We start from the raw sequence: 13,829 nt of genomic DNA, 5'->3' as shown, positions 1-13,829 counted from the left end.
TATACGGGTGAATGGTGCTACGTCTTCTTTTTTTAACCTTTGTCAGGGCACTAGACAAGGGTGTCCTTTGACCCCTCTCTTATTTTTGTTGTCCATTGATCCTCTCCTTAGAATGATTGACTCGCATCCAGATATTAAGGGATTCTCTTTTGGGTCTCATCAGATAAAAACAGCTGCATATGCAGATGATGTTCTCATTTTTTCTGATGATATTGAACTGGCCATCCCTGCTATTTCGGATACGATTGCTCTTTTTTCAAAAGTTTCAGGTTACACTCTGAACAAAGATAAGACAGAGATGTTTCCTTTAAATGCTTACTGCTTCTCCTCTCATATGGGCTCGGCTGGCTTTAAATGGCAATCTAAACAGCTAAAATATCTGGGTATCTATTTTTGTTCCACCCTATATGCTACGGCTACTTATAACGAAGCCCAAACTATTCTTAAGGTGAGACGTCTTTTAGAAAATTGGTCTCCGAAACATATTTCTTGGTGGGGCCGTATCCAGACTCTTAAAATGATGATTACTCCTATTATTAATTTTGTTTCCTCTATGCTTCCAGTAAGGCTTTCTGATTCCTTCTTTCATGAACTTGATTTGCTTACTTCTAAATTTTTATGGAATGATAGAAGGGCTAGGATTGCTTATAAATTTTTACGGAAATCTTATGATATGGGAGGCTGTAATTTTCCTGATTGGGGGAAGTATCAAACTGCTTTTCTGGCGTCCCAGGGTGCCCTTTGGTTTTCTTCTCCAGCTATTCATGTTCCAGCATGGTTGACAATAGAACAGGAATTGGCCTCCCCACTGCCGACTGCATCTTTTTTAACCACAAACACCCTTTCTATTCCATTCTCTCGCTCTATTATTTTAGACACTATTGCTGCAGTTCGTAAGGTGGATAAGAGAGTAGCGATTCCATTACATAAAACTAGATGGTCGTCTATTTGGCGCAATTCTAAAATCAAAATTAATATTGACCCTGAGTTGATGTCTTATTGGGCTGGGAAAGGTGTCTCACTTGTTAAACATCTTTATGATTCCAACAATGATCCTTCCCCTTTCTCATCCCTTGCTCAACAATTCTCTCTATCTAATTTGGATTTTTATACTTTTCTTAAGATTAAGGTTGCACTTGCTAAAGTCCACCTTCACCCTTCTTCCCCTTTGATTACGCTTTTTCAGCTTTGGATCAGGACTGGTCATGTTGCGTCTCGGATTTACAAATTTTTATCGTCCTCTACACTCCCTTCTCAAACTGTCACACAGCAAAAATGGGTACATCATTTTGATCATAGTGTTACTGCTCATATCTCTTCTGATACCTGGCAAGATATTGGTAAATTTTCTCTTCGTAACAAAATTGCCCCCTCTCTAACACAGTCTAAATTTTTCTCTATTAATCTTCTTCATTGGACTCCCATTCGCCTATATTCACTCAATCTCAAAGAAGACAATTTGTGCTGGAGCTGTGGGCTTCTACCAGGCGATTTTCAACATATGTTCCTTGATTGTTCCCTTCTCCAACCCTTCTGGGATTTAGTTCACAAACACCTCATGCTCATCTTTAACATCAAATTCCATCTGTCTTTTCCATTAATTCTTTTGGGTCCGTTGGCGGCCCCAGTCCCTTTGCCCTTAGATCCCATGGAGTTACAGTTGTTGGACCTCTTGTTAACTATTGCAGTCAAAGTAATTCTCATGGAGTGGAAATCTTTTTCGTCCGTCTCTTACCATACTTGGTGGGCTTGGGTTTCCTTTCTACGAAGTGCTCATACGTCAGTGGACCATGCTCATCTTTCTCCTTCCATTTCCTCTGGTGTTTGGAAAGCCTTAGACTCGTACATGGAGTTGGCATCTGAAGGGTTGGTGGAGCAATATCCCTTTGATTTGTCTGGTTAGTGTTGTCTTGTGTGTTGGGTGATTCCTCTGGAAATCCTCTCCTCTTCCTTTTCTTCTCTCTGTCTCTCTTTTTCTTTCCTCCTCTCTTTCCTACTCTTTCCGTCTTTTCTTTTTTCCTTTCTTCTCTTTCCCCTTTTCCCTAATTTGCCATCTGTGGGTGATACTTTTGATATATATTTTTGCCAGTTATCATTTTGGGTCTTCCCTTCTTAAGTAATTTATTTATCTGATGTCTGTAAATTAATGTATGACAATGATTTGTTCTCCTATTTATTAATTCTACATTAATGTATCTATTACCTTATTGTCCGATATCAATTGTATCACTTTGGCTTGTATCTTATGCTTCATATTTGCGCTTTTAAAATAATAAAATTCTTTGAAATCAAAAAAAAAAACTCCACAGTAGAGAAGGAAGGACTTCCCCAGGTGTCTGGTCCTAGGACAGATGCCTTAGTGTCTACTGCCGTAACAGTAACATCAAGAAAGGCAGGAGCAGGGCATAGTTTTGAAAAAGACTAATTAAACAGAGGGAATGACTCTCCTCCACCAATACGAAAATAAGAATGGCCTAGTGGGGCAATACAAGAGTATCAATACCATAATAGTTTTTGGGCAGCCTCAAATGGGGTGGGGCAATGTCTCCCAAGGTCTTTATGAAGTTCCAGTACATGTCAGAAAGGCAAACAACACTTGGTGTGAAGACAGGCGATTGATACCTGCTTTTCTGATTCACATTTTATCCAGTCCTTCAATTGGGATATTCCCATGACAAGAAGGAATATTAAGGGCCACCATCTCGAGAAGCAGAAGCTTAAAAACGTTGAATTTTTAGACCAAAAATATTAATCCCAGAGTATGTTGGAATAACTGGAGGAGAGGCATTTCTACAATGACTTGAAATACATATAGTAACATACTATCTGAAAGAGTGTCAAGGGCTGGACGTGCTGAAGGTCTTACAAACGTAATTCTTGATTGTCTAAAGAAAAGGCAACTACTCCAAGAAGGTACGCTGCAACCCTGTACTTATCAAAACATGTCAAAGGTGTCAAGTGCCTCCTTAAGAAGGTCCCAATAAAGTGGAAAAAAACACAATGGGCAAAAACCTCCTTGACAGTCTTGTAGCTCTCGTCTGCGATGAAGATTATGAAGAAGCAGATAAGCAAGCCGCCAAACTCTTTCTGACAAGGAAGATGGAACAGCCAAGCAAAGATATGCAGGAGAAACCTCAAAGTAAATTTAGCCTCCAAGGAGGGAAAATCATGGCCAAAAATAGCATCATGAGGGTGATGAACACTCCAGAAAAAAGGGAGTGATTTTGCTGTGATGCATTCATCATTTTGTAAGAAGATTGAAACAAGAACTGACATCACAGGAAAGGTCTTACTTAATCTTGGATTGGGAACTCAGGCAGAAATCATGGGACCCACCAACAGCTTGCAAAGGGCAGTTCTTAAAGCCTTCACCACGCCCATCTCTTTTAACACTCCGTCTTGACTAAGCAAGCAAGGAAGAAACCCAAGTTTGACATCTTTCATCTGATGCAGCACTCTGCAGTCTCACCACTGTGCACACTGCCCAATGCTTCTCGCAGGTTGCGAAGCACCGTTTGAATGATCACCACCACAGAAGCCTTCCTATATTGCTTTGCTTTGCTTCAAGGTCATTAACAGAAGCATGAGGTTAGGTGAAAATCACAACAATAAAAAGGCCAGAAGGAAAATTTGGCAAGAGTGCAAGCGGAGGTATGTAGCATAGGCTAGACCACTACAGAACTAGACAAAATACAGAACAGTAAACAAGATCATCACGCAGCAGTTGGACAATCCTTAAGTGCAATAAAAAACATAGCACCAAGAAGCCAACATATGCCCATGCAGGTGGAAACGTAACTAAAGTGCACATAAGATGCACCAGTGCAGGGAATAGAGGCAAGATAAGGACTGTTCGGAAGGTATATGCATAAGTAGTCCTATTACGACTCAGTTGAAAATATTCAACATGTTGGAAGGTAAAGAAGGTGTCAGACAAAGTACAATTGTTATGGTATGAGGTTAATAATGTTTGCTAATCCTTTGGCATCTGATCCATCTTGGCTGTGGGTGGGTCTCTATTTATGAACTTTCCTACACAGGGTCTTCTATAGGAGGAGAGGGGGTTTGAGCTGAACAGTTATTACCCAATCAAGTGCAAAGTGTGGTCAGAATTGTGAAGATATTTCATACTGTTATGTACTGGAAGGAGGATTGGGACTTGTGACTTTTCCTGCCAAACATGTATGGATGTGATGCAGGTTTGAGGTTTTTGTTTGTGGTTTACCGCAGTCGTGGTTTGGGTCTTTTCACCTTCTGCCTAACCTTCCAGTCTTATTTGACTACATAATGAATGGCTAAACTATTGCACTATTTTAGTAATTTAGTGCATGTGCGTTATCCATGGTGCCTAGTTGCGAACAGGATTCTGTCATGGGTTTCCCCTCAAACTAAAAGAGCAGCAATGCTATTTCTTAAGTCTGTTAATTTAGACTGGCCTCATTTAGGTCGTCTGGTGGTTCAAGTTTATTGTTAATGTTTTGAGTTGCTGTTTCAGTCTACTTCTTCAAGAGTGGAGCTACTGGCGCACTTATTAATGGTTCTATGGTCTTCCTGTAATGGAATTTCACTTCGTATTTACTCCCTTAACATTTGTGATTTACTGCCTTATATTACCAGGTCCCAGTTACCATAAGCTCTCTAACCTAAGGTGCCTTGTTTCTTAGAACTTAAGTTCTCAGCTTGTGTCTCAATGAGGTAGCAGATTTTGTCAGGTGTAAGTAACTGGGCCGTTAATGCCAAGTTGTTTTATGTGCTGATTTATACCAATCACCATCCAACCCAGAATCTGACCGAATTTCTTAGACAATTACAACACTGTGACTGTAGATAACTAGAGTACTCTTCCCCTTCTGCTCAGAAATAGTCCCCTTAAACAAGAGGACAAATTAAGAAGGCGCTGCCTACAGTCTAATTAATTTGTTCAATCATTTATGGTGTCGGTGCAAAGAGCATTATTGTTGCCAGTGAAGATTCTATGGATGTTTCCATGGACAACAACGAGGTAGGTCCCCAGGAATGATAGCTTTATTACATTTCTGCTGGAATAACTGGTGTCAGAGAATAGAATATTCTTAGCCAGGTTTGACTGCAGGTACTCTTGCCTCTTCCATATGGTAATTTTTACAGGCTTCAACAGAGTTAACTTACTCACTGCTGCACATCCCCGAACAATATTACAATTCACAATACCGGTTACCAAGTATGTCAGCTAATATCAATAATGGCCTACCACATGTGCAGTTGAGCACACCGGAGAAGATTTGACAGGAAATTCATCCCAGAAGAGAGAAACTCCAGAGACTTCCAGCACCTTGTGAGCAAATGCTGTAGGCTGGTGTACATTAATCCCAGAGCATTCACCTGCAGCCTCATCACAGTACATGGTTCTGCAAAATAAATGTATTCAGTTAAGTAGGTCCAAATGATACACATCACTTAAAAGAAACAAAAAGAATTAGACTAAAAAAGGCATTGCTAACCTTCACTACCAAAGTAAACCTCTAAGACAGTCTCTTTCTTACAGGCCCATTTAAGTTGAGCAGGGTGCTTTCAATCAATCCGAGAATTGTTCAGATTAAAACAATATTTACAAAAATAGGTTTGGAACGTGTTCATGTTTGTTTAATTCTTGGTCAGTGTGGGTATAGCCTTCAGTAGCGTGGTACAACTCTCCTTCAGCTGCCCGAGTATACAACTAGCCAATTTAGTAGAAAACGTGATCAATTAGCATCTGTCAACTGTGCATACAATGGCCTGCTTATGACAACTAAGCAGTGTCAGGAAGAATTCTTCAGAAGAATCCACTTTCATACATATCAAGTCCAAAAGTTATTAACAATGTTGCGGTCTAGAATAATCCCTACCTCCCTGCATGAGCAATGCTGGACAGTGTAAATTATACACCAAAATGTATTAACTTCTAGACCACAGAAGGTTCACTGATGTATAAGAAAAAGTAGTGCTCATAAACGGTCTCCTATAGCCAAAGAAAACACTGAGTAACTACTACACAGCGCTTACTTGTGAAAATAGCAACCACTACACCATGTTTACTTGTACAACAAAAGACGTTCCCAGAATATTTCAGTTGGGTCAAACTCAGAAAGTAATAATGTTCTGCTTGGTCAGAGTGTTCCTTGGCTGACTGTTTGTGCTCTTCATTAAGAACTGCCATGTGATGTGAATAGTATCACCCGTACTGCTGTCTTTTGTTTTATAAAACTGAAAAATACAGTTAAAAAAAAAGAATGTTCTGCTTGGCATAATGTTAAGGTTCTCCATAGTGTAATGTAGGTGCTTTGTTGTATTAAGAGAAATCACGAGGTCTGAGGCCTGTAAGATCTTTGACTAAAAATCAAAGGACAGTAGCTGTTGAGGAGGAGTACAAAACCTGTTTCGTCAACATTGAAGCTACTGGTGCTTGTAGCCACTTTGATGCTGCGGACAGAAACACAAAAGATGACATGAGCCACTGATGGAAAAATACAAAAAGTATGTTAGACGGGTACTAACTGTTAAAGACATTAGATAACACAGGAAGGAAAAGAGTGAAGAGACAAAGAAAAGTAAAACATAAATTGGTTGTGGCCATAGTGCCACTGGAAGTCCTGTGAAGTAGCCTGGTCAAAGGGCTTCAGTGTCCACATAAAACTGAAGACTGGAACGGATGACGGCTGCTTCTGGGATTTAAGAAGTATTAAACAAAGAGGGTATCACGGCTCCAAAGACAGAAACTGGTGCCTGACAGTCAGTCTGTACTCGAGGAATTGAGCAGCAATAATAAGAGAACAGCGCACCTAAAGCCCCAGCTTCACTGACAGAAAGGACTATGACCCCACAAGGGTCTTTGAGACGCTCGTTATGAAGCACTCTTTCAAGAACGTCAATTAAACGTGGCTCGGATTCCGAGGTGAAAACAATAAAGAAGAGGCACAATAAGAACGCAGGAAGGAGCATTTCAGCCAGAGACCAGCACGGATGAGTACTTCGGGGCGAACAAGGTCAGATGCACACACTCTCTGGGCCTCTCTCTGTGCGAGTTGTTAGGTCTCGCTGAGCCCCAGCGCTTGCGCTGGCTCGGAGAGACATTTTATTGTTGGGATTTTCAAAGTGCTGCCGTGGCCTAAAGCTTCAGTGCACGTGAACGTGCACGCGCGCAGCGCCATGTGTCTTTCCTCGGCAGCACGCACGCGATCGCAATCGCTTTCACTTTCGTGGCCGCGGCCGCGTGGCGAAAGCTTGTTTAAGAATGGTAACAATATGTCAAGGTATAATTACACAGGTAAGCCAGACCTAATAAAAGACCAAATAAGAACCTCTGGTTTGATGTATTCACGTTCAACAGTGCTCTCCGCAAGAAAATTAAGTCGTTTATTCTTAATATGACCTCATCAAAACGAAAACCAGCAACGAAACGTTCAGGGTGGCAATTAAATCGAACCTCTTAAGGAATCGCTACACATTAGATTTCACTTTTCAGAGCCTAATATTCATCGTTCGTTTATAAGGAACGAGTTAGCAAATCGTTGGGAGTGTTCTAACTAGGTGATATATTGCCGAAGTCAAACACACTTTGAATAATTATACGCGGCTCGTAGCGTTTCCAGGTAGTCTAATGCTGTAAACCGCTTCGGAACCGGAGGCCACAGGGGATCTTGTTTTTGCCAGGTGCAGTATTACAGCATCAGTCAGCGTCCTGCATCACAGAACGGGGTTACTACTTGGTGATACGGCATATTTTACCCCCGTTCTGAACTCTGAACATATCCTGATAGTTGCGTATTTTCAGCGCGCAAATTCCAGCAGGCTTTACCTCGCAAATTAAAGTGTGTGCGTTACCTGCGGATTGCGTTAAATATTTCATATTTTGGAATCCCGATTTGGTAAAAACGCACAAATCAGACCAACTGTGGTAACCCGTAAACAATCTGACTGTGCTGCTGGTATCTCAATGAAGTGGCTATGCAGCATTTTGATTTAAAAATATATGCGCCTGAAAAGCGTGCAAATGCCACGTCCTTAATAACAATGATTCTATATTAGGAACAGCCATGTAGCTCCAGCTGGCTGAGAGCTTTAAATTCATGTCACTTTCCTAATCGGATTTAAAACTTCATCCCTGCAGCTTGGTTAAACCAAAAGCGTGAAGATGTGACAGTAACTACAACAATCACGAGCCTGACGCCCGAGTGAGAAGTCGTGTCATTTGTCTATATGCGACAGATTTATTCATAACAATGCATGGAATCGCACGTCTGCTTAGTCATGCGGAATCACGCCTGTGGTGGTTGCTCGTTCAGCCGTTTGTGTTGAAGTTGAAGACGGTGTAGTCGGCAGCACAGCGTTCTGATATCGAGACGGATCAATGCCCTGTGTAATGACTGGAAGTTTTTGATACCAAGGTGGTTAGTGAGCAAGAAATGGTCTTGTCCTTGGATGTGAACGATGAGGATGCCTTGATAAATTAGCCCTTCGATGAATAGCAAAATATGTCATAGCTTAATGTATAAATGCGGCTTTTGCATGTTTAAAAAAAACCAATAAATAACATTTTTTAAATAAATTCTGTCACAATACATTTTCATTTTTTAACATAGTTTGTCAGGTAAGATATGATTGGCTGGAGTGGAGATTTCAAACTGGGGTCTACAAAGGAACCAGTTTATGCAGCCTTTTAGACGCATTTATCTAGAAAGCTATGGAGAGTGAAGAGAACCTTGAATGGAATTATTAGCTCTCCCTGGAAAGAAGTTTGTAAACTGACTTAAGTACAAGGGCAATTTGTCCTTCTTCCTTTAGATTTACATACAGTTTTAACACTTTTTTTGCAGTCTCTAGATCTTCCCAGTCTCAGGTTTTATGACTATGGTCTAACTCTACCCAGTAGTAAAGTAGTCATGTCTCAAGAGCATGAGCAATTTTCCAAGATGTATACGCTGATAAGGGTGGAGCACAGGACGAAATCCTTTAAAATTGCTGAGTTGGTACTTTACACTCTTGACCATCTGAGAGGTAAGAAAGTAACTTTATTAATACAGAAATGTTTATTTACATCACCAGGTTTCCCATTCCATTCACTGAACCCTGGGCACTAAAGTGGGCTAATGACAGTGCGAGCATAGGTGACTTCCCACATAACATAGCATTCCATCCAAGGGGTATTTTTTATTTTCTATTTTAATGACTAAATGATAAAATCTGTCAAAGTAAGGACGGATTTCTTTCTAAAGTGGTCACACTACTAGGTTATCAGATCACTCACTATGACCGCCTTTTAGATGTCCTGCCTACCTTTTGTGGTGTCCTACAGGAGGTAGACCTGCAATTTATGTTAGGAAGGCTGGTACTGTTTTTGCAATAGTGGAAAGCCCAAAGCAAAGAAAAAATGGGAAGCTATGAGTTCTGCTGTCAGCTTTCTCTTAACAGCTTCCCATCTCTGTATCTGCACTTATTGGCACCTAAACTGTTATCTCAAAGTCATTCTCATTTCTCGTCATAATTATCGCCTTGGCAGGATTTCAAGTTCATAAGCCGCAAGACTGGGCTGGGCTGGGCTTCTAGACACTTGGGCCTGGTCCAACTCACCACCTCCCGGACTACGCCCATAATTACTATTTAGACCTTTCTCTTGTGTACTTTGCTCTGCGGCTAGTATGGCAAGAGTTGGATTTTATTCAGGAATAAATATCAAAAATCCAATGAATAAAAATCTACTTTAAACTACAAAATCTGAAACGTGATCGAGCGGGGGGGAGGGGGGGATCATATCATTCCATTACCAGATGCTGCCAGCCATAGAAAGTTGAATAATAAGGCACACTAAACAATTAAGAAAGCATTTACAGTACTATAGCAGCACGATGCCGTCAATCATGTTTACAGACTTACTATGCCAGTCCAAAGCCCACAAACTCCAATCACAAGCCTCACCGCACATTATCCGTATTCAGTGCACTCACAACAAACAGTACCACAAACAATTTCACTACACCGCTGCCAACATCGCAACAAAAACATTTCAGAAGCCAACCGACGTGATAGCCAACCACAAGGGTACTGTAGTTAACGATCAATGTCTACCATGCATGCGGCTGATATGCACCACTGAAAGCAACATGAAACAAGCATTTGCAATGCAATAGGTCTCGCTTTATAAAAGTGTGAGCAGTTGGCATTGCTAATAATAATGCAACACTAGCTATTGGCATTGTAAATGATAATGGCATTTATTTATGTGTTTGTTTTATAAAATAGATAAAAAAGGCATTGTCATGAACAATGCCAATAGCTTAAACTTTTGCAAATGCGAGACCTATTGCATTGCAAATGCTTGTTTTTGATAGTTGCAGAGACACGATAACTGCCATGTGGTACAGCCTAGGCGAAGGAAGGAGGAAAGGTGCCGGTTTGGGTTTGAGAGCATGAAATCGGCTTCAGGAAGTCAACATGGAATAAAGAGGTAAATAAATGACAGTGACAGCACAGACTTTGAAAGGCAGTAAGGGAAATGGTTATTAGTCCTGGTGGGGAGTCCTGGGTCAAAGTTGAACAGTTCCGATGTGTTTTCATGATTCCTCCTATTTTGCGAGTAGTGGGAAAACCGACAACCAGCGGCGTCACTAGGGTTGGTGTCACCCAGTGCGGTAACTCATGGTGACGTGCGATCCGCACCCCCCTAGTGACACCACTGCCTCTCGGCGCTGGGCAGCGCCTGCCCCGTGTGCGCTGGTGAGTCACGCAGTGCGGCCCTGTGCTCACGACAGGCTGTCAGAGCATCGCACATAATGTTTAGTTGACAGGCCAGCCTTTGTTTTTGCAACCTATTCCATGTGTTTTGCAGCCTTTTCCAGTAATCCCGTCTCCTCCTGGTGAGGCCTGCCAGGACAGAAGGTTGTTTCGCTTGCGCTGAGGAAATGTGGCGCAATCGCGACCAGATGTCGACAAAGTGGGAGTTTTGTGGAAGGACTATGAGAGAAGGGCATGTATGACGAGACGCACAGGCCGACAGACCACGCGGACGCCATGTGTAGCAAAAGCGCTACATGCGGTGCAGTGTGCCACGAGAGTCACTCTGCTGCCTGCAGGTAATGTCGCCTATGGGCAATCGGCGTGGTAGCTCTTCCTTTAAGTGCTTAGGCACGTCAGAGTTACATTACCTTATAGATAGCTCGGTTGTCTTAGGCTTGTAAATTATCTATGCCCTGTGGGTTACATTGTTGTTAGCTGAAACCTCAGCACCCCCCCCCCCCCCCACCCGAAGGGGAGGGGTTATTAGAGGCCTGAGCTCATGAGGGGTCTCCCTCGGACTTAAACACCCTGACACTTGAACACCAGCAGTTCAGCTCTTCAGGACAGCTCTGGCTGTCGAGTACATAAAGTGACAAACAACAAACTCCTCCGCACGCATGACCCATCCCACTTACGATATGTGCCCTGGTACTGGTGAGGCGTTGAGGAACCACCTGCCTGCGTGCTCGGTGCTGCGAGCCACTGGAACAGGAACATGGCACAACTTCAACAGATAATGGCCCCGCTGGGCTCTTACAGACTATAGCTTAGCGCAGACGTCATTATCAACAGTTTCCCCACTCACCAAACCAACCTAAGTCCCTGTTCCACAACAGGCTGAAGCGTCATTACAATTACTGTCTGAGGTGCTATTGTGCACGCTGCCTGGAAACGGAAATATTTCAAGGGGCAGGGCAGCGTGAGGGCGGGCGTACGACTTCTGGTTTATTAACTGTTGCGCTGCTACGCACTCCTTCGTGCCCCGTACCTCCACATGGTGTCGCCCCATGTGATGGTGTCACCCGGTGCGGTCCGCACGCCCGTACCCCCCTAGTGACGCCACTGCCGACAACTAGAAGGAAGAAGGCCAGTCAGCGAGAAAATTCCAACTGTACTCCCCAAAATACCACCTGCCACTAGATCAACAACTGTTCCCTCCCAATCCAATGCTTCATCTGTCGATGTGGTTGTTGCTTAGCATGCCCACTCCAGGACTATAGGAGGCCTTGTATTGCCATAATCACACCCATACTACTCAGGAATGAAGTCTCATACTTTTCAAAGAGGGTGTACTCCCTTGCGGTTCTTCTTCTAATTACATGATTAAGTAACCCAGTGAAAAACTTGCAGCTATCTAAACATATGTTGTCCTCTAATTCCATACATTTTCCATACATTGTTGGAAAGACATGGGGCCCGATTTCAATCTTGGTGGATATCGTCCCACCATCCCTTTTTCCACGGTTTCACCGCTCACCTATTTGGCTGTCCGCCCGCTCTATTTATAGGTTAGCGGGTCCAAGGACGAAAGATAGCCCGAGTGCCCCAGACTGCTAAGAATTTTCAACCGCGTTGAAGGTGTCATAGGCAGAAGCAGTTGTCGGCGGGAGTCCAGCCAAGATTACCGCCGGGCTAATCACAATGTGCCTTTCCGTCAAGGAAACTGTGGCAGGGATACCTCCAACTTTGAGTTTGTGGATTGTGGAATCAAAGTAAATGAGGTAGAAACATACCTTTTTTTCTGTTTCCCACTTCCCTTTCCATCTTGAACCCCATTGTCCAGGTCCTCCCATTACTGCTACAACATGACCACGATGCTAATCAACTCCACTGTCACTGGGATCTAAGATAAGCTTCTTTTACACTTCTTTTACTGTGAATAGTGGGTTGACAATTCCTTTAGTCTTGTGCATGTTTACATTGCTCTTACATACATTTATTTTTAATGTGTAATGCATTAAGTGTACATTTTACAACTTATCAAGGTAAAATAAACACACATGTATTGACACTTAAAAACATCTATGTTATTGTAGTGGTTGTAGCTGTTGTGGTGCCCGTGGGTGTGCATTCAATAATGTGTTTGTGGGTGTGCATTCAATAATGTGTTTGTGTGTGTGTGTGTGTGTGGGGGTGTGTGTGTGTGTGTGTGTGTGTGTTGTTTGTGCGCAATGCAATATGTAGGAAAAGGGGTGTAACACATTACCGACATATATTTATAAGCCAACTCAACATATATGTGTACTGACACATAAACCAGTAGTACTTACAAGTCTCCACTCCATCAGGGACTCACTCCATCAGGAAACCGCCACTAGGACAACTTCAGCACAACGGGGACATCTAAATAGGCTCAGTGCAAACCTGCTGACCTGACGGCGATGGAGTACTGTTATCCAACAGAGGAGGTGGCCCCTTCAACAGCAGTGCACCACTCACGCAATGGGAAACAGTCTGTTGATTCAGATGGCGATCAGCCAGCACACATCTCAATACGGCGGGCAGAATACCGTCAGCTTGGCAGAGTCCTTGGATACTCTGCTGCGGAGGGACGACGGGAGTCCTGCCAAGATCTAAATCAGGCCTATAATCCGATTCTTCCCAAACCTGCCTGGGTATCAGGGGATTCCTCCTTCCAGTTGTCCACGATAGCTCAGGGTCCAGCAGGGCAGAGCAAAAAAACACCAACTAAGAGAGAGTCTCCCCCTTGGGCAAGAGTTTTTAAAGAACAGAAGAGTGGAGTCACTAGTCCAATCTCCTCTGGGAGCCTTCACTCCTCGCTGACATCACTGCCAGGGACTTTCACACCAAACCGTCAAAGGGGAGTCCTCTCCTGTATTGGCTTCAGAGGTCTGGGCTCCCTCCGTTGTTCAGTGGGCTTGGGCAGGCCCATCCTTGGTACAGTGTGACAGCTGGCTGACTGATGCAGATCCAGTTCAGACCCCAACCTTTTACTCCTTAGGAGCGGAGTAAAGCACTGTTAATTGCTACCTTTGTGTGGGGAGGCCGTTGTTCCCGCTACGGACGACAAATGTAATTAA

General features: G+C 43.0%; 1 protein-coding gene across 1 annotated transcript in view; it reads right to left on the bottom strand.

The window, feature by feature from the left end:
- Positions 1–13,829, bottom strand: part of ATG2B (autophagy related 2B) — a 1,039,004-nt gene that overhangs the window by 932,291 nt on the left and 92,884 nt on the right. The window contains exon 5 of the mRNA XM_085626438.1: positions 5,231–5,387. Coding sequence (XP_085482564.1) covers positions 5,231–5,387 — 157 coding nt within the window. The remainder of the gene's footprint in view (positions 1–5,230; positions 5,388–13,829) is intronic.

The sequence above is a fragment of the Triturus cristatus genome, chromosome 9, assembly GCF_964204655.1.
Source record: "Triturus cristatus chromosome 9, aTriCri1.1, whole genome shotgun sequence".
Classification (NCBI taxonomy): domain Eukaryota; kingdom Metazoa; phylum Chordata; class Amphibia; order Caudata; family Salamandridae; genus Triturus; species Triturus cristatus.
Note: the sequence above shows the minus strand (reverse complement) of the source record. Positions and strands in the feature narration are given on the sequence as shown.